At 49.7% G+C, this 26,014-nt stretch overlaps 1 protein-coding gene across 34 annotated transcripts in view; it reads left to right on the top strand.

Moving 5' to 3' along the window:
• TACC2 (transforming acidic coiled-coil containing protein 2) overlaps positions 1-26,014 on the top strand; it is a 205,742-nt gene that overhangs the window by 152,262 nt on the left and 27,466 nt on the right. For 22 of the 34 annotated variants that reach the window (XM_082424718.1, XM_082424723.1, XM_082424744.1 and 19 more), the window contains 5 exons: positions 4,793-4,929; positions 14,766-16,077; positions 19,898-19,958; positions 21,092-21,293; positions 22,135-22,200. In XM_082424718.1, the coding sequence (XP_082280844.1) occupies positions 4,793-4,929; positions 14,766-16,077; positions 19,898-19,958; positions 21,092-21,293; positions 22,135-22,200 (1,778 nt within the window). The remainder of the gene's footprint in view (positions 1-4,792; positions 4,930-14,765; positions 16,078-19,897; positions 19,959-21,091; positions 21,294-22,134; positions 22,201-26,014) is intronic. The other 12 variants (XM_082424738.1, XM_082424737.1, XM_082424731.1 and 9 more) reach the window with 2 other exon arrangements.

The following is a 26,014-nucleotide window of genomic DNA, read 5'->3' as shown; positions in this document are numbered from 1 at the left end:
TGGGCTGGTGGCCTTGGGAATCACTTTAGCTCTCCAGGCCTCAGTTTCCTCACCTGTTTAAAAAGATGTGATAAGAGTGTTGGAGCAGGTAAATTTTCTACCACCTTCAAAGTTGGAAGATTCTGTGGTCTCTAAAATGTATTCTCCCAAGCCCTTGAATTAGCTCTAGTAAAACTTAAGCAAAACGTAACCATTTAATGATATGCTGGAAAACTGCATTTATAGTTCTTCTCTATTAAAAGGTTCTGATGTTTTATTTATTTACAGATACACATTCACACATGTATTTGTATATATATGTATGTATGTGTATATATTATAATATGTTAATTATGTTATACTAACTACTTATATATTATACTAATATTATGCTATACTTTATTATACTATGTTATATTATTATATTATGTGAGTGCTGATCTTATACTACTTTGTTGTTGTAGTTTATAGAAGTAAAACACAAACATATTTAAACCAAATCCAAAATATAGGTTAATAGGCCTCAGGGTTCTACATTCTGCGGCTGTCTTGCTTTGGGGACAGTTGCCGTAAAATACTGTTTTGACACAATGTGCCATCTATAGAGGGACCGTATTCATTGTTGTGCAGAGGAGAAGTTTCCAAGCTGTGCTCGGTGGGCTTTAGCACCCTATAGAGATTCTCCAAAATCTGAGAAAAGTATTTGAAAAGATATTTTAAAACTTTACCAGCACGCTGAGGAGCTTGGTAGACTTCAGATTTCAGCAGCCAGCACAGTCTGTCCGCACGTGGTTACACATTTCCATCTTTCTTTCTCTGTACACACACAGTGTGTGGTGTTGGATGCCACCAGCATATGGCCTTGTGCTGATAGATTAATTTGGTTTTGCCCGGTTAGGTAGCTCTTCTGTCTTGTCTGCCTTATTAAAGAATGTTCCATGGTCACAGGACAAGCTGTTAAAAACAGGTGTTGTTTGTGGTTAACTCATCGGTATGTATCAGGACTTTTCTTTTTCTTTTCTTTTTTTTTTGGCTGCACTGTGCAGCTTGCAGGATCCTAGTTCCCCGACCAGGGCTCGCACCCGGGCCCACTGCAGTGGAAGCACGGAGTCCTAACCACGGGACCTCCAGGGAAGTCCCTGGGACTTTTCTTAATAATGTGCAGCCAGGAGAGGAATCAACAGATCTAATGCTGCAGTTGGCATCCCCGACCCTCAGTGTCAAATTTTCAAGTTCATCAAAATAGCTTAATTGTTCTCAATAATAGACTTTATAGTAAGAATATATTATACCTTGAGCTTACAGAATAAGTGAAATACTACTTTATGCATAGGAATTTCATGTAAGATTCATTTGGAAAAATAGTTCTGTTGCTAAAAAGGTTTGGAAGCCACTGATGTAGTAAGACAGCACAGATTTTAGAGGCAGACAGTTCTAGATTTGAGCCCTGCTTTCCCTAGCTTACTAACTGGATGGCCTCGAACAAAGTAATTTGCCTCTCTAAACCATAGCTGTGTCTTCTGTAAAATGGCCCTGCTCTCCAGCAGTAGGATGTTTTTGCAGATTATAGAGAAATGTACAAATGGCCTAGTCCAGTGCCTGACACATAACAAAGAGTTCAGCATATGATAGCTATTAGAACGCTCTTCATGCTAGGAATTAAAGTCATTATAGTTCATGCCTGGCCATTAAGAGGTATGTCTTTACACTATGGAAGTGCATATACCTTATCGTATTTGCATGTATTTACATATTTCTTTATATGGAGAACCTAGGTATGCATATCCTGGTGAGTATATTTCCCTACAATTCAGAGTCGTTTTAGCAGACTGTAATGGCACATTTCTCTTTCTAATACAGCTTCTTGGCAAATTAAATTAGTTACTTTTTCATTTTAAAAGTGTGGAGCCTTTGCAGAATAATTTCCTGTACTTTAGGTTCTTTTGGTAGGAAAAAATAATCAAGCAGCCGATGGGAACTGCTTTTATGCATTGGGACTCTGAAATGCTGCTTTATTTTTATGTCCAGGCTCCGTGGGGGGACTGCAGAAATCCCTGCTCTTGGGAATGTTTTTGAGCCCCCTGAGAAACTGAATAGGGAGAAAAGAGCTAACTTAAAAAGCTGCTATCCGCCTCCTCTAATTAGCTTGCTCTCCGCTCCTGGGAGAGGGAGTGAAAATATGAAAACAATGCAGGAAGTGCTGGAAGTGAATGGCATTCTAGGGGTCCGTGGTAGCCTCTGATGCTTTGATGCAGAAAAGTTCACAGTAAACAAGGCAAGGAACCACACAGGGGCTTGGTGTACCCTTGCCCTTCCCACACACTGCGTCCCGCACAGGGCCGTGGGGAACGGTGGTCCCTTCCGAGCAGGTGTGCCAGCTGGGCAGCTGCAAGCAGGGGAGACCTCATTGGAATTCAGCAGCTTGCATCCACAAGTGTCCGGCCCTCCCCGTCGCTTGCTTGTGCTCTTGGGAAAGATCAGGGGCCCTTTGTGCTCTAAAGCCACACATCGCCAGGGTCCGGGGATGCAGAAGCCATGGGAAGAGCACAGAGTCTCTCCCTCAGTATCTCTGCTGGAGTCTGGGGAAGCTCTCACAACATTTGTGGCTGGCCGTGCAGCTAACTTTTTCGTGACATCTTAAAGAGATTCAGATCCCAGAGATACCAGCAAAGGAATTAGGGGTGGGAATTTGGGCGACAGAAGCTGTTCTTCAGCGGAGATGGCTTTTGCCTCCTGGTGGACATGGCCCCCGGTGGAATGGGCCCGGTGGATGTGGACAACGGTGACCGGCAGTGGGGACTCCAGTCTGCAGGTCCTTCAGGGAAACTCAGGAAAGAGGCAAGTTGTCTCCGTGTATCTCTTCAACGTTGTCGCTGACCTGTGCGAAGCTGGGGGCCGGGGCGACACCCAGGGCCCACCAGGCAGATCCAAACTCCTCTTTCGCTTTGATGCTCGGTTGCATAACTTCCTTGTGTTTTTCATACCGGTAAACAGATTCTGCAAAACTTCAGGCACCTAGATCTGTTGTTGTCCGGTCGTGGATCTTAAATTTCCCCCCTAGACAAAAGCTAAGTCTGTTAATATTAATGTGTGTTTGTAAAAGCCAGCATGGCCTCTGTCGTGTTTGCATGAATTCAGTCTTTCCTAATGAAATTTGATAGTATGCAGGCTTCGGCTCATTGGATCCCATCAAAAGCAGCTCTGATGTTTCTGTTCGTCTCTTTGTCCCTGGAGGGCTGTGTGGCAGGTTGGAGGAGCCAGGGTCCTCGAAAGGATGGGGGTGGGGGATCTTTGGCTGTGACAAAGTGAGTCTCTGACAAACAAGTTGTAAAAACATCGATGTAGATTTTCTGAAGGAGAGCTCACCAAATGGCCCTTTTTGCCTGTCCTGCCTGACTGTGGAGGGATTGGTTCGTCGTGGTGTTCTCTGCCGGCTGGCAGATGGTCTTTAGAAGATGCTGACTTCTGCAGAGGACACTGGTCCTTTGATAGTCTTGGTGCCCGGCGCTGTGAGCGTTTCACGTTCCATACACACCTGATGCGTCACCCTCTGATTATACATCTTCTGCCAAATCGCCGGCTGGGTCGCTTGTGCCAGCAGCGATCCTAAGTATCCACCCTCTTGATAATTACCTTCCCTGTTGCAAGGAAATAAGTGGCATCTTGGTCTATTTAAAGCATCCCGAGACGGGAATCAGCCCAGGGGATGCTGCCGCTTCTTGCACGCTGGCATCCTCCGAGTGTGGTGGGGCTGGGGCCGCGGACCCCTGTGCCTCCTGAGCACGTGAGGAGCTGCCCTCCAGCCTGAGGACACGTGCCTGGCTCAGTGATTTGGGGGTGCCTCATCCTTTCTGGCTTGAAATTGAGTCCTCGGGGGAAGCAGGGTGATGGAGCAGGACTGCCTCCTCTGGATTTTCTCGAGCCCAGGATAAGGCTTTAGTTTGGTGAGTGGCATCCCCCTTGTTCCCGGGTGGGGGGCGTCCTCTGGGTGGAGTTTCGGTTCATGTCTCTGGCTGAAGAACCTTCCTTGAGAGGAGACTTCGCTGCAGACCAGCGAGGGCCATTTTCACACTCTTGGGATCAGCAAGGGGGCCGTGCTTTGTGTTTTGGTCTGACACGTCCTCCACCTGACCTGCCAGCTCTCATTCATTCATTTATTCACTTAACAGATGTTTATTCACCGCCTCCTGGTTTAGGCTGGGGATGCAGTGATAAACAAAAGAACACAAAACAAAACAAAACAGGCTGCCCTCTTGGCCTTTCAGCTCAATAGAAGGGAAAGATCGTTAACATGATTAGAAAGTGACTAAATCTATAATAACAAGTTGTGTGCTACGAAAGAAAGGCAGCGGGAGAGAATGACGGGGTGAGGGGGAGAGAGACCTAATGAGATTTGGTCTTGTGGAGTGAGGGTCCTGTGGGTGTGGTGGAACCACAGCATCACAGAGTGTCCCTGGGAATGCTTCCATATCATTTTGACTGAATTGTTGCCAAAATAACGCGAGCCAAAGTTGATCAAAAGATTCCACTGTTTGTATTTGCCACTAAGGTCAGCAGTCTGTATCTCGTGTAGAGCTGAGTTCAAAGACTCCGTCATTTGGGCACAAAGCTGGTGATAATGAGATTCACTCCTGGGAATCACGCTGAGAAATGACTTTGCTCACGGCTGGCCTCGGACCGTTTAATTGGGCAGTGAGACTGGTTGCACCGGTCCTGGGAGGGGTCATTAGGCTGTGCACTGCTCCCCAGCACTGGAGCCAACGCAGCCCCGGCCACTGTCTAACCTGTGCTCCTCCCCCTCTCTCTCCATCAGGAGTTCTGACTCTGAAGAAGCATTTGAGACCCCGGAGTCAACGACCCCCGTCAAAGCTCCACCAGCCCCACCTCCGCCACCCTCTGAAGTCGTTCCAGAACCCGAGGTCAGCGCACCGCCTCCCCCAGAAGAAGCAGGTAACCAAGCATCAGGCGTCCCTGGGGGAGGCCTGGGGGCAGCCCTGCGGCTGAGCCCCAGGAAGACTCACAGCGGCTCCTCAGGGGACCCGGCTGGAGGGGGGCACACACCCCAGGGGGCTGGAGCTCCTTAAATTGTCACCAGCCTCTGGGGCCTCTCAGCTCCGGGCTTGGTTTGATGTGGTGTAAACTAAGGGTGCGGAGATACAGTGGGTTATTTTGTGTCTGCTTTGCAGAAGTTTAGGGGAGGCCTCTGGGGAAACCATGCATTTAACTCTGGGTGCCTTTCAGCTGACGTCCAGAACTGGGTTTGTGCGGGCCAGTGGGTCTTGGAATTCTCTGGTGCAATCTTAGATTCTAATATTTGGCCCCTTGCTCCCATAAGAGTACTGGTTCTGGATCACCCATGTGAACCTGCATTTTTATTAAAAACGTAGCCCCTGTGGGCTTGGGGATGATACTTAGTAAATGGGCGAGAAGAGAAAATGATGGATGGCTGAATCTGTGCAGGGATGACTCCTTTATTCCTCATGAACTTCAAATTATCCAGATTTCTTATCACTTTCCCACACCCCCTAGTGTGACTTAGAACAAAGACCTTTATGTACCTTTCAGATGGGGTGATTACTGGGGGTGGGAGGATGGGGAAGGATAGGATGGATCTCCTGTCCCAGCCTCCAGCCTGCCCAGCTGGCTGGAGTCCTCTGTGTGCTTCCTTAAGTTACACCAGCAGGGGTGGGACCACCTCAAGCATTAAAGTTTAACATGAGGCCTGGAAGGAGATGGGGATTGCTAGGAATGGCCTCACAAGCTGGTCAGGGGGCCAGGTGGTCTCAGAAATGGCCGTACAGGCCAATCAGGGGGCCAGGTAGTATCGTCTTCAGAGCCGGACAGCCTCAGCTGGACCCTGAACTTCAGAGGGCCCCATTCTGGCCTTCCTGGGGCCACAGCCCTCGCAGTGAGATAAGTCTGCAGAGCCAAACTCCTCCTGGACCATGTTCTGGGTACCTGGGAGCAGCCACTTCCTGGGCCCACCCCGTCGCCATCTCCTGGCCCATCTTCCCAAGGCTGACTGTGCCCACGTTTGCACCCTTCAGCCAAGGAGATACCAAGGATGGGGCTGCAACTTACAGGTGGGTTGTCCACACACCTGTGCTCGAGGCTGCCCCTGGTGAGGGATGGAGGTTGGGGAGAGAAGGAGCAGGCCAGGGGCCCGGCCTCCGTTTGTACTCGCGCCCTGGCCAGGAGCCAGGTGAACTGCAGAATAAAAAACCATTTTGACCTTAATGTTGGTTTTAGAAAGAAACGGATGGGATTCTTTCTACCCGCTTTGGCTTCAAGCTGGCTGTAGTTTTAGGGCAGACACTGCTGGAGCTTTGTTCCTAAGCAGATGTGCTCCGTGGTGCTGGGGGGAGAGGAGAGACACCTTTGCTGGTGTCTGATAAATGCAGTTTTCGTATCCTCCCCTTTTGACAGCTTATCAGTTAGTAGTACCTGATGCTGCAAAGTTCGGTTAGGCACTGAGCTCTGAGAGGGTAATTATTGGAATTTGTTTGATTTTAAGGTGGGGAGGAAGCAGGAAGGGCTGCTTACCTTTCTCAGGGAGTCGTTTGCACCCCGACTTTCTTTCTTTCATACAATAAAGAATGTAAAAATTCCATTTCCTATAATGTTGTAAAAAATTCACCCCAAGGTTTTAATGGAAAGTGGCTGAATGACAAACACATTTTAATCCTTAGGTCAAATGTGCAATTAAGAATAAATTATCCTTTTTTTATGGGTATAATAAGTTCATGCCTATACATGTGTGGGATACGTTAGGAAAGATGTCAGAAGAAGAATGAAGGCCGAGGACAGTGCGTGGTCCACCCCCAAGCACCATGCAGGGTCCAGAGGACGGTCATTGCTGTGGGCATGTGTGCGTCCTGTGGGATTTCCAGTCACATCGCTTCTGGGGTTGGTTTGCCACCTCTGTTCTTTTCTTCAGCCTGTCTTTGTTCCTTCTGCCTGACTTCTCTTTCAACAAAGCAAAGAACAATCTCCATTCTTAAACACACACCCACACGCATGCACAACACTCACCTCTTGCTTAGATGGCAATTTTTGAAAGAATGAACACTATGGAGGATTACGAGAGAACCCCCAATGGAAGGGGTTGGAGCCGTGAATTGCCATGAGTCACAGCCCCATGGAACTTTTGATTACACTGCTTGGAGTCTGACTTTATGCTTCTCCTCCTTGGAAAACTACAGTGAGGCTAAATGTATGCGGATTATACAATAAGGACGCTTACGGTCGGGATTGTGTCTGCCTAAAGCCCCCCTGTCTTGGGCTGTACAAAGATCCATCTGATTTGTTGCACTCATTAGAAAAGTCTGCTGGTCCCTTCTGTGGACAGCATGGGACAGTACAGATGAAAGAGGCGCTGTGCTTGCTTGTGGAGGTGGCTAGAGGAGAAGAAAGCTTCCTTCTGGGAACCGAGGGAGAGAGAGGGCAAGAGAGGAAAATCTACCGTTTGGTTTGCCTCTGCAAAGTGCCTGGGATGTTGCTAAAGGTGCCAAAAGAACCGCATGAAATAATAGACGAGACCTTTGGTTGTGAATAAAGACATGATTTTTCCTCCTGGAAACTTAATTTTACAAAATAATCCGTCACCTTACCTTGGGTCCTGCCAGCATGATTGTGCTTCACGGGACAGGATAATGGGCGAGATGTGGCTGGACGCCATGCGTCTGCCGCTCGTCTGGGCCGTGCCGGGGTGTGGCTTACCTGAGCCCAGTTTTCTTTTTCTTTTTCTTTTTTTTTTTTAAATAACTGACCTAAGATTTTTTTTAATGATTGTATGATTTTACTAGTTATTAGGTAAATATACATTCCAGAGGCTCTTAGCATTTACCATTGATGAACATAGTCTAACTAGGGATGGTCACTCAAACCTTTATGGCTTTTATTTCAATGGCTTTATAATTCTTGCATAGTTGGTTAAAACTGATGGTTTAGCTCATGATACAAAAACATGTAATTGCCTATGTGAATTAGTCATTAAATCTTATTTTCAGCGAGGACATGATTTTACCTTAGGTTGCTACGTTATAGACAGATTAATGAAAAAATAAAAGTGAAATTAACCTCTTTCATTGAAAAGAAACGGGAGAAAATTAATTTGAAAAGTTACATGCACCCCATTGTTCATAGCAGCACTGTTTACAGTAGCCAAGACATGGAAGCAAACCATCTGTCCATTGACAGATGAATGGACAAAGAAGATGCAGTGCATGTACACAGTGGAATACCACGCAGCCATTAAAAAAGAACGAAATAATGCCATTTGCAGCAACATGGACGCACCCAGAGACCATCATATTAAGTGAAGTAAGCCAGACAGAGAAAGACAAACATCATATAATATCACTTATATGTGGAATCCAAAAAAAATGATGCAAATGAACTTATTTACAAAACAGAAATAGACCCACAGACATAAGAAACAAACCTACGGTTACCAGAGGGGATAGCGGGGGAGTGGGAGGTAAATTAGGAGTTTGGGATTAACATAAACACACTACTGAGTGCAAAATAGTTAAACAAGGACCTACTGTAGAGCACAGGGAACTATCTTCAGTGTCTTGCAATAACCTATAATGGAAAAGAATCTGAAAAAGAAAAAAAATATATATATATATAACTGAATCACTTTCTGAGCCCAGTTTTCTTACCTGTAAAACGAAGCAGGTGACCCGTGAGTCCTCTGAGATCCTTCCCACTCCGACTTTTCATGGTTCTGTGACCAGGACGCGTGGCTGCTCTACAGTGGCTGCATTATTAGAACTCAAAACTGGCCACTGAAGGACATAACTAAACGTCACATCATTAAATAATAGCTCCATTTAGCGTCTGCCATGTGCCAGGCCTGTGCCAGGTTCTTAGCAAGTTTCATCCCGTCTCAGGCAAGGGAAGGAACCCCAGTGCTCACGGCATCCTTGTACTGGGAATCTCATCACCTGCTTGCCAGTGAGATGTGGGGCTTCTGGACCTTGCCCTTGGTCTCAAAACAAGTGAGGGGCTGTGGGATCAGAATCCCCGCTTCTCGACTCCCTTCCGTTTGGAAATCAGGTTGCTCTCTGTGCAGGCGAAATGAGCCGGTGCCTCCGAGGCAGAGGGTAGGCCACGCGGGTGCCAGGTGGGTGGCGAGTAGATGGTCAGTGAGGGAAGCCTGTCTGTGAGGCCAGGGGTGGGTTTCCATCCTACAGGTGCCCTCCCCCTGGAGACGTGGTTCCCCATGGGGGGAGCGCTGTTTGCTCATTCTCGCTGGGAAGATGCCCAGCACGGGGAAGGCCGGTGTGGGGGGCCTTGAAGGTGACCGGAGCCGCCCGTGCCCTGCTTGACCTTGACCTTTCCTCACTGCTCCGTGGGAAGGGTGGCCTCGTTGAGGCTCCATTTGTGCTCCACATGGCCGTGTGCGGACTGCTGTCTGCAGATTGACCCAGAAGGGAGCTTACTGCATCCAGGGGCTTCTGTTTTCACCTCTCAGGACTCAGTCTCCATACATACTGTCACTTGTTTCCATCTCCCCTGAGGTTGCAGTGCAGGGTGCCCCCTGCAGAGAGACAGGAAGCCTCCTGGTATCAGGCGAGCCATCTGAGAGCCCGGCCAGGCGAGGGCCCTTCCTGTCCTGGGGCAGGGGCACAGGGAGTGGGGTCACGGTGGCATGTGTAAGAGTTGGGGCCCACGGCTGCTGTTTCCTGGCACTGCTGTACCCGGGACTAGGTGCTTACGTGCTCCTCCCGTTTCATCCTCACAAGAATGCCTGATTTATGGCTGAGGCTCAGAGGAATTGAATAACCTGCCAGGGGTGGCCCTGGGCACCTTGGGTGGGCACACCAAGAACCTGGCAGGGCCCTGAGCCTCTGGACGCACATTTTCTGCCCTTAATGACCTCGCTGGAGGATCTTGACTGCGCTCAACGTCCAGCTCAGGTGGATCCAACCTGTTTTCACAGAGAATTTCTCCATCTCTAAACAGAGTCACCCTGGTCGATAGTTGTCGTGACCCACAGAGCCTCGAGCAGGGCTGCTGCTCCTCAGCCTCTGGGAACTGAATGCAGGTTTGAGAGCATAGACGTGGGAGAGCAGGGCAGATGTCCAGGAAGCAGCGGGCACAGACCTGCCAGGCGTGGAGGTCCTTGGGACCCAGCAGGGTCTGCGTGAGAGTCCGGAAGCCTGCCGGGTCTGGGAGAGAGGCCGGTTTTCCATGGGCTGCCTGCTTCTCTTGCTGGTCCGTTCTGGGTTTAGTGACCACATCAGAGAGTGGACACACAGGGACCGCATCTGCCTGTCACTTCACCCGCCCTGACGTCTCACACTGCTGAGTCCCCATAAGCAATCAGAACTCACCTCAAAGATCAGTCCAAGCCATCCAGGCTGATCCTCCAAGCCATATCTGTGGCCACACGTGAAAACATTGCCCCTGGAGATGTGAGGAACTAGACTGTGTCCTGATAGGAAGCAGGTGACATGAGCTAGCCCGGGCCCTACTTCCCTGCTCTAGGAGCCACCTGTGGCACCTGTGAAGATGGGCGTTCCAAGCCCTTATCCCAGCCCTGCTGAACTGCTTCGCCAGGGAGGAGCCAGAAGTTGGGGGTTTCAGTGAGTGTCTCAGGTGTGTCCTACAATAGGCAAGTTTGGGAAACGTTGGATTCATCACGGACTTGCTCTGAGCTGCCCACAGCTACCGGCAAAATGCCGCATGAGGACTGAGTAAGGCTCCATTTGTCTCTCATTAGCCTACTTAAAACGGAGGCCTTTTCCAGAATAAACATTATTGATTGCAATCGATTATTATTCACAGACTTGGAAGGATGTAGAGCTAGGCTCCCTGTGCACAGGACCATTTACGCTTGATGTGTTGGATGAAGCTAAGCGTCTGAGTGCGGGGGTGCCTTGTGTTGGCACCTTTAGGCCTCTGGGCCTGTGGGTTCCTGCCCAGGGCGAGCTGGCTGGGGGTGGGGTGGGGGGAGGGGGAGGGGGGAAGCACACAACACAGCTGGCAGTACGTGCTCCAGTTAGAAACAGTCAGCAAGGCTGAGGGATGTGGCCTTTGAAGACAGTAGTGTGAGAATTGCGTGACATCGGTTGCCCCTTGTTGGCTTTCTCCCTTTCCTTGGAATTCCCTCTTGTTTCCAAACACATTTCTTTTTTCCTTAGCTCGGGGATTGTATTGCCTAGTATAGTTAGGGACTGCACTGTGTGCCCTCAAGTTCATACATTGAAGCCCTCACCCCACAATGTGACTGTATTTGAAGATAGGACCTTTAAGGAGGTGACGAAGGTTAAATGAGGTCGTAAGGCACTAATCTGTTAGGGCTGGCGTTCCTGTAAGAAGAGGAGGAGACGTTAAGGATGAGCTCACACAGAGCAAAGGCCGTGTGAGGACACAGGGAGAAGATGGCCATCAGCAAGTCAAGGAGAAACCAAACCTGTGGACCCCTTGACCTTGGACTTCCAGCCTCCAGAGCTGTGTTGTTTAAGCCCTTTGGTCTGTGGACTTTGTTCTGGTGGCCTGAGCTGACTGATACGTCGGGCACCACCTAGTAATCCTTTGGATATCATGAACCAAAGATGCTGATTTTGTCCTCAGACTGAGCCAGAACCTGGAGCCAGGACAAGGCGTTGGTCTCCAGGGCAAGCGTTGCCCAGGTCTGCGCTGGTGGGATGCAGCAGGCAGCGGACGTGTGCACGTGGTTGGATCCTTCCTTACCTCTGTGTCCACAGCATGCCCCACAGTGGTTGACGTATAGGAGGCACCCAGATTGGTTGACGTATAGGAATGAATGAATAACTTGTCTGCATGCAGATATGGTGTATGGACATTTAGAAATCCAGTGGGGGGGACCAGGAATCCAGCTGGACCACACTTGCTTTGGAAAATCAAGGCCTGCACGTGGCAGTGACCCATTTCTCTGGTCTAAAGTTTTCTCTGAAGAGCATCGAAGGGCCCTCCCAGCCCTGCTCTGGTCAACAGACAATAAAACAGTGGATCTCAAGCAGGGATTATTGTGCCCCCCAGGGAACATGTGGTAATTTCTAGACACATTTTTGTTGTCACAGCTTGGGGTGGAGGAATGCTAATGGCATCTAGTGGGCAGAAGCCAAGGATTCTGCAATGAACAGGTTGGGCCCCCTGCGACAAAGTACTAACCATCCTGAGATGGCCACAGTGCCGAGGCTAAGAAACCCTGTGTCGAGACTCGATTTCCTGGTCCATGATGATTTAATTAGGGTATGTCAGTTCTAAAGAGGAAAGCCACATTAAGCAGTCAGAGAGCTTTTCTTCTGGGGAAAACAGTTAGCAGATGGTTAAGCTGAATATCTGCTGACTGTTGCACGGTTTGGGGAGAACTCCTGACATCTGAAGGGCCTCGAAAGGCTTCCTTCTTCAGGCTGCCGGGGTATGCGTAGCAGCCTGAGAGAAAGCAGGTCAGCGGTTGTGGGCCTTGCTTTGGAAATGATGGGCTGGGCTGAGGCCCTTTCTCTCTCCTGCAAGGCCCACTTGAAACACCTGGTCCTCTGAGTCCCCTGGTCCTTCGGTGCCCTCTGTACTGTGTGTCCAGGGCAGGAAGAGAGGAGGCAACTGCCGATGGGAGGATGGGGTGCCGGAGGGTGCCAGTCTCTGGAGGAAACAGGGAGGGAGTTGACTGTAGAAAGAAGAAAGGAGGGGACGTCTTTTGAGATGAGAATGAAGCAGGAGTGTTTTCGAGACACGGAGGAATCTTTTGGCAAAAAGGGTTGAGAGGCTTCAAGCAAGTGCTCCATCTTCTAGGACATCTGCTCCAAGTAGGGCCTGGGGTGGCTTTGGATGCAGAAGAGAAGGGAAGGTTTGAAACCATGGCTGGCGAACAGACCTGCTTCCAGAAAGTGATCTCCATGCCAGAGGCATTTATTGAGCCGGCAAGAGAAAGTGTGACCAGTCCAGGGAAAACGAAGATAAATCAGACCAGTTCCTGAACTCAGGAGACTGGCAGTTTCCTCGTTTTGTCTTCATCTCCTGCGGTTCTCTGCTAAGTGCTCACCACCTCGGAGTGTGCTGCCGTGAGCATGAACTGCTCTGAGAAAAATCTACAGTAGGAAGCCAGTTTGGGTATAAGTGAGCATTTCCCAAACCTTGTTTATTTGTTGGAATGAGGGATTAGGGCTGCCAGATTTAGCAAACAAAAATACAGAGCGTCCAATTAAATTAGAATCGCAGATAAACAGTGAGTGACTGGGACTTGGGACATATTTATACTAAAAAATGTATTCTTTTATCCTAAAGGCAAATTTAACTGAACATCCTATATTTTATCAGGCAACCCACGGCAAGGGGTGGGGTGGGTACTGCAGGATATAACTCCTGACAGTGGAATGCCGTCCCAAGTCATATATGTGCCAGCTCTTTTTTTTCTTTTCTTTTTTTGGCCGCTCCACGCAACATGCGGGATTTTAGTTCCCCGACCAGGGATCGAAACTACGCCCCCTACGGTGGAAGCCCGGAGTCTTAACCACTGGACCGCCGGGGAAGTCCCTGTGCCAGCTCTTGTATTCCTTCTTCTGCAGACCACTTTGCAACATTTTCTCCCCTTTGTCTAGGGACACGTTTTCAGTTTTCTGGCCAATCATTTTCTGGCATCTTGACTGCCCAGGACAGCTGTGAAGCCAGAAATGCATGCAAGGCGTCGCCTGGTGCAGGCAGAGCCCAGAGCAGCCAAGCAAGGCCAGGCTGGCCGCATCCCCACGGAACAGTGGGGTCATGAGATGATGGAATATCTCTTGGCCAGCATCTGGAGCATCCGCAGCATGTTTTAAAATAAGGAGAGCCTCCTTGGCTGGCAGTGGCTGAGGGGGGAGGAGAAACGGGGAAGAAGCTGCAGAAAAATGGAGAGAGAATGGATGAGAGGGAAGGCCAAGAAGAGGAGCATGGCAGGCAGGGTTGGAGGGAGAGGTCACGGGGATCCCTGGAGTCAGGACAGGTGGCAGACAGGGCGAGCTCAGTCCTGCTGCAGTTGCCCGGGGGCCTGCAGATAAAGGCTCTGACTAGTCAAGAGCAGGCTGGGTGATGATAGCAACTAGTATTTACCAAAGGCTCACTGTGCTTTACTCGCATTATTTCTCTGTCTTCCTTTCCTGCTCCTCTCCTTTACTTTAGCCACACTGGCCTCTGATATTTCTGCAACACACCAGGTGTGCACCTACCCCAGGGCCTTTGCACTTGCTGTTCCCTTTGCCTAGGATGCTTCCCCCCCCCAGTATCCCCCTGGTTCACGCCTTTACCTCATTTCTGATCTTGGCTTAAGTGTTTCCTCCTTGGAGGGCTTTGCCCAGCTGCCTTATTTTAAAATTGCAACACCCCTCCCCTGGCTTTCTTTTTCTCCATAGCACTCACCGTCCGACAGTCCATAAGTTTTACTTGTTTATTGTTTCTTGACTGTCTTCTCCCTAAAGAATGTAACTTCCAGGAGGGCAAAGATTTCGTTCATTGTCGAATACCCAACACCCAGAACCGGTGCTTTGTTTGATCAGGCACTTGGTAAACGTGTTTTGAATGACAATGATTTGAGCTATTCCTTAAACAGCCCTTATTGCTCCCATTTTACAGATGAGAGAGCTGAGGGTCAGCTTGTCCAGACCCTGGAGCCAGTGGGTGAGAGCAGGATTTGTACCCAAGCAGCGTGCCTGTCCAGTGGTGGGTGGGTTGGCCTGGGGCTCTGATATTAGAGGGTTATAGTCTGGCATGAGATGAGATGAGAGACTGTCCGAAGTGTCCTGTGTCCTTCAGTGACGGCTTTGTCTCCGTTTCCTCAGGATGTGGCTCTGAGCCGGTCTGTGTCCCCGATGGCCCCCGCAGCAGCTCGGTGGAAGGAAGTCCTTTCCGTCCTCCGACACACTCCTTCTCCTCCGTCTTCGATGAAGACAAGCCGATAGCCAGCAGTGGGACTTACAACTTGGACTTTGACAACATCGAGCTGGTGGATAATTTTCAGACCTTGGAGCCTCGCTCCTCAGACTCTAAGAATCAGGATTGCAAGGTGAACTCGCGGAGGAAGTCCACGGACTCTGTCCCCATCTCTAAGTCGACGTTATCCCGCTCGCTCAGCCTGCAAGCCAGTGACTTTGATGGTGCTTCTTGCTCAGGGAGTCCCGAGGCCGTGGCCCCGGCCCCAGATGCGCACAGCACGGGTTCGAGCAGTGCTTCCAGTACCCTTAAGCGAACTAAGAAACCGAGGCCACCTTCCTTAAAAAAGAAACAGACCACTAAGAAACCCCCTGAAACCCCCCCAGTGAAAGAGACACAGCAAGAGCCAGCCGAAGAGAGTCCCGACCCCAGCGAGGAGAATCGAATAGCCGAGGCAAAAACGGAATCAGCCAAGACGGAAGGTTCTGGACCAGCCTTATCAGAGGAGGCACCCGTAGAACCTGCTGCTGTGCCCAAGGCTGCCTGCCCTCTGGACTCCGAGGGTGCAGAAGGGGCCATCCCCCCAGCTTCTGGGGGTGGCAGAGTGCAGAACTCACCCCCCGTTGGAAGGAAAACATTGTCTCCTGCCACGGTCCCAGAGGTGGTGGAGGTGTCCCCATTGGATAGTGGGGGGCAAGAGGACTCCCCAGCCAAGGGCCTCTCAGTGAGGCTGGAGTTTGACTATTCTGAGGACAAGGGTAGTTGGGACACCCAGCAGGAAAACCCCCCTCCCACCAAAAAGACAGGCAAAAAGCCGGTTGCCAAAATGCCCCTAAGGAGGCCAAAGATGAAAAAAACACCCGAAAAACTCGACAACACTCCTGCCTCGCCTACCAGATCCCCTGCTGAACCCAATGACATCCCTATCGCTAAAGGTACCTACACCTTTGATATTGACAAGTGGGATGACCCCAATTTTAACCCTTTTTCTTCCACCTCAAAAATGCAGGAGTCTCCCAAACTGCCCCAACAGTCATACAACTTTGACCCGGACGCCTGTGATGGGTCCACTGACCCCTTTAAGACATGCTCTAAGACCCCCAGCTCACCTTCTAAATCCCCAGCCTCCTTTGAGATCCCGGCCAGTGCCATCGAAGCCAATGGAGTGGACGGGGATGGGCTGAACAAGCCCGCCAAGAAGAAGAAGACGCCCCTCAAGACGTAAGTTCAGGGGTGCAGGTGGTAAGATCGGAGTCGGGGCTGGGCATTGGCTGTGATTGTTGCTCACGTGCCTGGATGACCCGTCCCCCGTTTGCTGCAGCGCCACCATGTTTGCGGCAGGATGCCTGTTTTCATTCCTCTCTGCACCCACGGTGGTGGCTTTTCCCATCCACGTATCCCGTTGGGTCTAGGGTCATTGATCTTTTGCCTCAATTAGTCAGTGGTCTAAAGCTTTACTTGTAGCTGAAGACCTGACTTTCAGCTTCAGGAGAGTATGGGATCCATGGAAAGGGTCTGGTCAGCCTCCCTGTTGGTGACGTGGCATTTTCTGTTTTAACACGTGAATTGCTTTTTGGAGTGACCTCAAAACTAAGAGATCTGCCCTTATATTATTAAAATTTGTAGTGTTTGTTTCTGCCCATTAAGGAGACATTAGCCCAGGAGGCAAACACAGTAGGCTTGGGAAGCCCTTGAGAGAGAGAGAGAGAGGTCTGGTCTGGGCCCCTCCCTGTACCCCAGCTAACGTGTAAGAAGCACGCCGGTTTATCTTCACCCCTGTGTAGTCATCTTCATAGACGAGCGTCCACAGGCCCTGTAGGTCCAGAAAAGATCAATGGAACCTGAAAGGGAGAAGCAGTCCCCATGGTCCCCAGGAGGCCATTAATAATCAGGTCTGCTCTCCAAACACTGGCCAAGTAGATTGTGCATAATACTACGTGTCCATGCCTCTGGAATTCATCCCAAGACCCAGCTCCAACTTGGATGGCTACCGGTCCATCCTCAGGACTTTGGTCCAAGTGTAGGTGGTTTGGTGCTTGGAGCTTTTCTCCACTCATGTAGTATCGTCAATCATTTAACAAGGCCAAGGAGACCGGGCTTCTGGCGGCAACTCAGCAGAACAGACCATGGCTGCTGGCCCCTCCGAGTCTGCCTGGCACCAATCGAGATAGGGTGACATGTTTACCTCTCGTTCTGGGCTCCCCCAAGCATTTAACATTTGAGAAGAACCCGAGGCTTCCAGAGAAGAAGGTCTCTAAGCAGGCTTTGGCCTTGGATCACCTTACCTCTGTCTGGTGTTGGATAGAGGAAACAGTCCTGGCCACAAATGGGACTTTTCTTAGATCAGCTGCCAAACCAGGCCCTCCTTAAAGATTCCATAACATCTTTGTTGGAAGCTTTGTTTTAAGCCTCAAACCAGAGAAATCTGAAATGCCCAAATCACGAAGCGAATCTCTCATTTTGGGGATGAGGGCCAGTTTGTAGGCACTCCCTCCTCCTTCCCTGCAGATAGCTTGGTTCTATTCTGTTCTGTCATCAGAGATGGCTAACCGAGGTTGGGGAAGCTAACCCTTCTCCAGGTCTTACCTCTAGGGCAGATGGCTTGGAATCCTACACTGGGGTGACAAAGCTCTTTGAGCCACCAACACTTTATGGGATAACTGGAACCAAGAGAGAAGGCATTCTCTGACAGCCCCTCTCCAAAAAGCTGGGATGTAGCCCACACTTCCAAGCAGAACAGTGGATGGCTGTTGTATCCTAACCCATTAATAACCAGTTGTCTGCAGATTTATCTTTTTTGTCAGTTCCTTCTGTCTGTCTCTCTTTTTCTTTGTCTTCTTGTCTTAGGATGGTTGAAGATGTGATGTCTGTGTGTTCTCTGTTGTAAGTAAATTAAATGGAATCTGCCTCTTACACCAAATGTGCTTTTTTCTGCCTTTGATTTTGCTTCCAAGCTCTTTTTATTTCCTTTCCATGGCTGCTCCTTACGTATTTCTGTGGCGGGCCTGGGAATGATGGGGCATGGGGCTTCCCAGTAGCAGAGGTTATTTATCTGTTTCATAGTGATTCGCATAAATGAAACTGCTTGGCTGTGAAAACGTGATTATCCAACATCTGCCTGCTTGTCAGGAATGGAAGTTTTTTTTCCCCTTGCTTATTGGATGTCTTCATCTGAAACCCATACATTTTTTTTTTTTTAACTCTCATCCCATTCTTTCATTTTAAATTGGGCGATTGCTTTCAAAGTATTGTGGCTTCACATTAAAATAATCTCCCAGTCCAACCACAGGCAGCAACTGCTATTGCTTGTTCTGGCTACACGTGAAGCAGAAATGTTTGAGCTGTTTCAAATTGAGACTGATGGAAGCCCCCTGAAATGCGGGGTCAGCTCAGTGGAGCGCACGGCTGTGAGAGCCATCGCCAGGCTGCTCTGGGTCAGCAGGACCGGGCTGGGTATCAGCATGCCATCTGGGGGTCGCCTTGTTGAGGGAGACAGAGCAACAGAGCAGACCACCGCTGTGACCGTACTGCTTTGCCTCCCTGGCCAGGAGAGATCTTGTGGGCCGCTCCCGGGGGCCCAAGGACAGGCACTTTCTCTGCCTCTCCATTATTCCACGAGGAGCTGGCCTGGCCCCAGGCGTCCAGCAGCCCCGGGATAGGGTGGAGTCTCTCAGGCTCTCTTCTGCCCAAGGGATTTCTTTGGTATTTTAGAGCCATTTAGCAACTGTAAAATACACAGTTATATATTTATATGCATGGATAAATATATGCTTCAAGCTGTGATTGCACTGTTCACATGGCAGATGTCATAAATGCTGTAAATAACCATTTATGGTATTTCTTTCATGACTGAAAGCCATTGTTGGAGCGTTTTATTCCAGAGAACACAAGGAGGAACTTGGTGCCAATTTGCTCTGTCCATCCAGTTAACGTTTAGAGCAGGGGAGGGGAGGGGAGGGGGGTGGTCTAAGGTGAGGGGGACCCCTGCACAAGCCCTTGCCTTGCTGGGGGCAGGACCAGACCACGGAGGGGCCTGAGACCAGGGGGCAGGGGCCGGTCTGCAGGTGGAGAAGCCGCCATTCTGATAGTGGAAATGAACCCCTGACCACCCAGTAGACTTAATGGAGCCATCTGTGCTAAAAGTCCCTTCCTTCTGACTCCTCTGGAGTCTGAGCTGATGTTTCCTTTGCCTAGGTCCTCCCCTCTCCTCCCCTCCCCCTCAGCCCCCAGTTATTTATATGAGGGGGAAAAAAAGACCAGAGTTGTTAGTCGTGGTTAGGAAAGACATTTTTTAAAAAATTGTTTCATCTCCAAAAAAGAGCTCTGGAGATTGGTTGCACAACAATGTGAATGTACTTTACACTACTGAACTGTACACTTAAAAGCGTTGAAGATGGTAAATTTTATGTTATGTGTATTCTACCATAATTTAAAAAAAAAATGATCTCACCCTTCGCCCTGCCTTTAATTAGAATCCCACCCAGAAGTTCAGAGGTGCAGGAATCCATTAAGCTCAGAGTTCCTGCACGTAGGAGGGAGTCTGCCAGTTCTCCCTGAAGACCCAGAACTTTCCTTCCTGTTTCTGCACGGCTCCTTCCGTTGTTTGAGTGCTGTGTCGGCTTGGTCTTCTGTGAACTGGATCCTGTTAATTGGTGTCACAAACTGAGATCCCCTGTCCCACCTTAGTTGGTTCAGACATTCCTGGATGAATCCAGATATATTAATCTGCTCACCAGAATCTGCTTTTTGAAATAAGAACATCTGGGTAAATTTAGCTTCATTTTCTGGGTCAGCTCTCCAAAATGGCATCTTTTCAAAGATTTCCAGCTTGATGACTCTTTCCCTCGGGGGCAATAATCATATCTGTTAGAAAGTCGGAATGGACTGTCGGTGTGGACGTCTTTCAGTTGGTGTTGGAGTGGTGTAGACTGGAGGGTGGTCTGGGTCAGATACTCAGCAGTCAGACGCTCTGGGCCTCAGTCGGCTCTGGAATGTTCTGTGCCTCTGTCTGTTGTGTTTACATTTTCCATTTTGTTTCCAGTGACACATTTAGGGTGAAAAAGTCGCCAAAGCGGTCTCCTCTCTCTGATCCACCTTCTCAGGTATAATGTTCCCTTGATACTTGTGATTTTATCCCTCACTCGGGAAGATAAGGCTGATGTGTTTTTATTCCCCATTAGTCAATAGGGTTTTCTTTTCTGCTCATCATGCCCCTCTCCTTGCCTCCTCCATGGAGGGGCCCTCAGTGTTTGCAAGACATTGTTTTGATCCCTTTCCTCGGGGAAACATCAGAGTATGTCCCAAGAATAGGCAGATGTTCAGGAAAAATGTCAGTTGGATTCTATGGGAGTCGTGCTGGTCCATTTTGGCCAGTTAATCTGCTGAGAACTTACTTGAATATCAAGTTGCAGAAGTCTGTTGAGATAAACGCATATATAGTGAGAAAGAAATGAATATGTGTCAGGAACACTGGATTATGTAACCAGGATCAGGATGGGGGAGATAAAGGGCTTTCAAAGCCTGCAGAAGTGGGGGCTTGGGCCCTTTCTTCATACGAGTCCCTGTCTCCCTCTTCCTAGTTCCTCTACCAAATATATACGCCATTTCTTCTACCCTGTTTACAGACCAAGAAGGGTATCCTGAAGTATGTGCCAGGCCGTTCAAGGTCATAAAACAAGCAAAGCCCTAGCCAGCCAACCCGGGGCAGGGCGAGGCTGCCGAGAGGCGCCCAGCCCCACGAGAGGGATCTTGGGTCCAATGCCACCTCTGCTGTAACATTTCTGGGCTCCCACCCTGCCCTGCTCAGCTGCACACCCTCTGTGGAGATGGAGATAAGACCCCCTTTCTCTACCTCCCGTGTCAGGCGTGAGGATTGTCAGGCAATGTTGATAATATTGATGTACAAGCCTGAAGCACTGTGTGGGCGTAACGCTGTAGTTGCCTTCATAAACGTGCCAGTAGTAAAAGTTTCCTTATTTTTCTCAAAGTGAATGAGCAGGAATATCTCAAATAACCAAGACACAAAATCCTGATTCTTTTAAAACCCACGGTCATCATGATCCCCCTGAAACAAACCATCAGAAAAAGAAATTCATAGAGGAAAGATTTTGTGTCCTTGGGACTATTTTGAGCAGAGGAATTTGACAGGGACCGGTCATGGTGAGGGGAGCCCAGACCCCTGTGGGTGGGCGCAGAGGCTGGACGAGAGAAGAGACAGCTTCCCTTCTCCCGGTAGGACCCCACCCCCGTGGCCACGCCGGAAACGCCGCCCGTGATCTCCGCGGTGGTCCACGCAACCGACGAGGAGAAGCTGGCGGTCACCAACCAGAAGTGGACGTGCATGACGGTGGACCTGGAGGCTGACAAACAGGACTACCCGCAGCCCTCGGACCTGTCCACCTTCGTAAACGAGACCAAGTTCAGTTCACCCACGGAGGGTAAGCAACTCGGTGGCCAGCTGGACCGCCACTCTGCCTTGGAGACCACTCTCCCTAGGGAGCAAAAGGCCAGGAAAGAAACTTCTAAGCCAGGTAACCGTGCTGTTGGCTGCCATCTCCCGGTGCATCCCGAGCTCAGGCTGCCTTTTGAAACAGCCTGAGCCTTGAAACCAGCTGAACGGTGACCCCGGGGCACCTGCTGAGAGCCTGCAAAGAGCTCTCTAACTCTGGGTCCTGAGCTCCCCTGAGCTTTGCACCTTCTTGGCTGTATGGCTTACATCCCATGAGGATTTTGAGTCAAATGCTCAGGTACATCAACCTGCCTGGGGGGGTCTCTTAGCACACTGTTCATCGGCCCCACGGGACGTCCCACAGTGTGACCAACACCTGCTCAAGCCCCAAACCAGAGGTTCCCCCCAGGCTTGCCAACAAGAGGACTGAGTCCTTCTGAATAGGCCCCAAGCAAGTCACTTATCTCATTAGTATCTTCCTTCCCCTTACATATACCCACTTTCAGCTTTCTGCCTGATTCTTTGGCTTGAAAAATTCATGTATCTTAAGTCAGCAACTAGAACCTTCCTGGGAGGGAGTAGTCCATTTCCAGGTGTGATGGTCCCCTGCATTCCTAGTCCTCCTGGGGCCTTTCCTCCTCCCACCACCATGTGGGGCTTGTGAGCCTAGTACTGCGCCGTCATTCCAGCACTGTGCGCTGTTGTGATGGTTCTAAGTTTCCCTTTCCAAGATCTTGATTTCTAGCAATTTTTAAAAACTGAATTCAGTAGAATTCAGTATGAGGACAATCGTACAGGGAAACCTTATCTCCACTTCTTTGCCTGCTAAGAAGAAACCATGATCTCCATCAGACAACCTCCTGCCCCCGCCTGGGCAGGGCAGGGCTGTAACCGAGGTAACTTTTAATTGTAACTTGGAATGCTTCCTCTGGAGGTTCTTGTATGATCAGGCTTCTTGGCGGCTTGCTTTGTGCCCATGAGGTCTCTGAATGGTACCGGTGAGATCCGTTTCAAGTTTTGGGGGGATTTTGGATTCTTATCTTATTTTAATGCCTTTCTATAGTTTGGTGATGAAAAGACAATCCAAATTATGTATATTAGGACTTTTGGGCATTGTATTTTCTGCATAATGGAGCCTTTGGTTGGTTGTCTGGCTGGCCCTCTGGCTAGGGGTTTGGGAGGCTTAAGAGTGACCATCTCACTCCAACCTGACCCCAGGGGCCCAGGCCTGGCCTCAGCTTTCTTCAGTCCTCCTTTGCCTCTGTGCACACACCTCTGGGCCATGACCCTACCGGAGGGAACCACTTTCCCCCAGGGACGCCCCTGCTCAGCTCCCCTGCAGTGGCTGCTGCAGGATGCCCCCTGCTTCCCTGTCTCCCAGGCTTGTCCTGCCGCCTCCCAGCCCTTCCCTGGACATGGCCCCTCCGCTGTCTGCTATCAGTGCTTGGTCTGAACTCGCTCTGAGGTTACGTAACGCGCGGTAAGGGTGATGCGGGTGCATCTCTTGCTTCCCTACTAGATTGTGTGTTTCTTAAAGACAGGAGCCCCATCTGAGCCAGCTTTGCTTTCCTTACAGCACCATGAACACCGTAAGGGCTAAAGACAGCTTTGTGAGGAAAAGAAAATAGAAGGCTAGGCAGGTAGACAGCTTAGTGTCCACAGTTTGATCCTTGCATCAGTCACCACCTGTGTGAGGGAGACGGGGCGGGGGAGGAGGGGAGGGCGTGTGAACAGCCCAGAAGCAGCAGGGGGTGGTTGAAGACTAGCAGGGACCTGGCCATTTTGATAGCACCTGTGGTTTCCTGCTGGTTCACCTCTCTTCAGGCTTAATAAGAAACTTTTCAATGTCACAGAAACCAACCTGAGCTTGCCATTATAGATAGGAATCAAAAGGTGTGTGTTTTGGGCTATGTGTGTGTGGTTGTACCATCAGGAACCAAATAAATACATGCATTTTTTTTTTCTTTTTGGCCACGCCGCATGGCTTGCGGGATCTTAGTTCCCTGACCAGGGATTGAATCCGGGCCCACGGCAGTGAAAGCGGGGAGTCCTAACCACTGGACCGCCAGGGAATTCCCTACATGCATTATTTTCATAATACCTTTTAAGCTAATAGGTGCCTCATTCAGTGGTAACACCTATTTCTTCATTTTTAACTTAGAACTAAAGCAGTCCACTCACTAGCTTAGTGGCATATTTGAGAATTGTTTGTTTTCTGCAGAAGTTCCACAAATAGGGAAATCTGTAAGTTCGGAACAAAACTCTAGTAAACCTGCCTCCTTAGAAAATGACTGTGGGGCTTCCCTGGTGATACAATGGTTAAGAATCCGCCTGCCGATGCAGGGGACACAGGTTCGAGCCCTGGACCGGGAAGATCCCACATGCCGCGGAGCAGCTAAGCCCGTGAGCCACAACTCCTGAGCCTGTGCTCTAGAGCCTGCGAGCCACAGCTCCTGAGCCCGTGTGCCACAGCTACTGAAGCCCGCGCCCCTAGAGCCTGTGCTCCACAACAAGAGAAGACACTGCAATGAGAAGCCCACGCACCGCAACGAAGAGTAGCCCCCGCTCGCCGCAACTAGAGAAAAGCCCATGCGCAGCAACAAAGACCCAATGCAGCCATAAATAAATAAATAAAAGAAAAAGAAAATGTGAAGATTTGGGAAGTCCTGACCGTAGTTATAGCTGGTGGGCGATGGGAAATCCATTGTCAGTGTGAATCCAGAACAGCTGCAGTTTCAGGAGGTGTGGCCTGCATTCACCTCTCTAATGTACCTGGTTCCCTCCAGCAACTGGATGTAGAAACTGGATGCAGAGCCCTGTTCTCGGATTGTCCTCCTGTTAATGAGTCACGTCCGGCCATACCAGACGCGAACCTGGTTGGGACGCAGATGTACTTCCCTTTCTGGGAGCCTGCCCAGTGCTGCAGCTGCGATTGAGACTTTCTTACACTGAAGTCACAAATCACAGGACACTGAAATGTTGGGTTAGAAATAATAGTTGCCATTTGAACACGTATTCACTGCAATATGAATTCTCCAAGTAACAGTAATGAGAAGGAGCTGTCATTGGTGGAGTAGCCCTGCTGCGCCTTTACGTACGTGATTTCATTTCACCCGCCCAGCTCTAGATGGTGGATTTCTGTGGTTCCTCATGTAAGAGCGAGGGAGCAGAGGCTTTGAGCTGTTAAGATTTGCTAAGTGTTGAGGGGCTAGTTCTCGTAGGACCAGGTCTGCCTGACTCGAAGGGCCTCTTCTTTTCCACCACGCTCTTTACGTGAGCGTCATACAGACTTCCTTTCGTTAAGTGTAGAATGAGGAAGTTGAGCTGATCGGTGCTTCCCTACCTGGGTTCACAAGAGATTCAAGTTGTCTTAATATTTCAAAAAACCTGTGGAGCTGGGTTAGAAAGATGCCCAGCTAGTTTAAAACTGCATGTTTGGGGGCTGTAATCGTATCAGCTCACTGTGGTGACACTGGTAATCTCTCATTGATTTAAACCTCAGATTGGCAATTATAGACATTTTTCTTTGAGTGCTTGCTTCCCAAATGCCCTTTTCTGGAGCAGTGTTTTGAAACATGGTGCCGTGAGAGAAAACCTAGTTCATGTGATCCCCAGGGATGGAAAGTTTAGGAACCACTGGACGACAGAGCCTCCAAAACCTCCTAGCTCTGGTCTGAGACCCTGAGGGAGTATCTGCTTTAGATCCGAAGGTTTGGATGGCCATTAACACTCCTGTCTCCCTGTTTCCCTTTACACACAGCTGCATCAGCACCCCCTCTTGCATCCAATAGAGAAGGGGTGTCCTTCTCAGGAGCCTAACCTGGTCTTCAGTGGTGGGCACCATTGTTGTCACACTACAGGCAGGTCGAAGGGCCACCCAAGGAAGTCAGAGCAGTGTCCTTGTTCCCCTCCTAAAGGCTCGTCTCCTCTCATCACATATGTTAAAAGTTTCAGAAATATTAGCAAAGGGCAATAACAGACCTGGTCACAGTTCCTTACCTTTGCGTGACCAGCTGTGGGGCTTTTCATCTTACAGCAAATCATTTTACCCTGCAAGATGTATGCACTTTGAGCTCCATTTATGGATAAGTCGATGGGCCTAGAGAAGTCAGGGACTTGGCTTCCCTGATCCTGGGAATGACAGTCAGGGCTCGGTTGCATCCTTCTGGCTTCTGCCCGGCCTCCTTCGGTCCCCCAGCAAAGCTCCAGCAATGAGAGTCAGATGGAAACACAGGCCCATTGCCTTCAGAACGACAGGACCCATTAAAAATAACTTCGGGGGTGGGGGGGGCTTCCCTAGTGGCGCAGTGGTTAGGACTCCTCGCTTTCACTGCAGTGGGCCCGGGTTCGATCCCTGGTCAGGGAACTAAGATCCCGCAAGCCGCACGGTGCAGCCAAAAAAAAACAAAATAAAACAAAACTTCTGGCCTCTTCAGCTCGGAGCAGCACATGCTTTAACGAGCGGCCTCTTCTCTCATTTGTAAAGATGTTGAGCCATTTGGTATGACGGGCGTTACCCTTCTTGGCCTGCCTGCCGCGTGTGGCGTGGTTGAAAAATGGGGTTAAAGTTGGACGTGGCTCCCCTCTCCAAGCCTACCCTCTAAGGCTTAGAATTTAAGGCAGGTGAATGAGATTTTGAAAACCAAGTTCAGTAAGATGTTTTCTCAAAAGATCTGAGACCCTCTTGGCAGGTAGGAAAGAAGGCAGATG

Source organism: Balaenoptera physalus (genome assembly GCF_965194825.1).
Source record: "Balaenoptera physalus genome assembly, chromosome: 14".
NCBI classification, from domain to species: Eukaryota; Metazoa; Chordata; class Mammalia; order Artiodactyla; family Balaenopteridae; genus Balaenoptera; species Balaenoptera physalus.
Note: the sequence above shows the minus strand (reverse complement) of the source record. Positions and strands in the feature narration are given on the sequence as shown.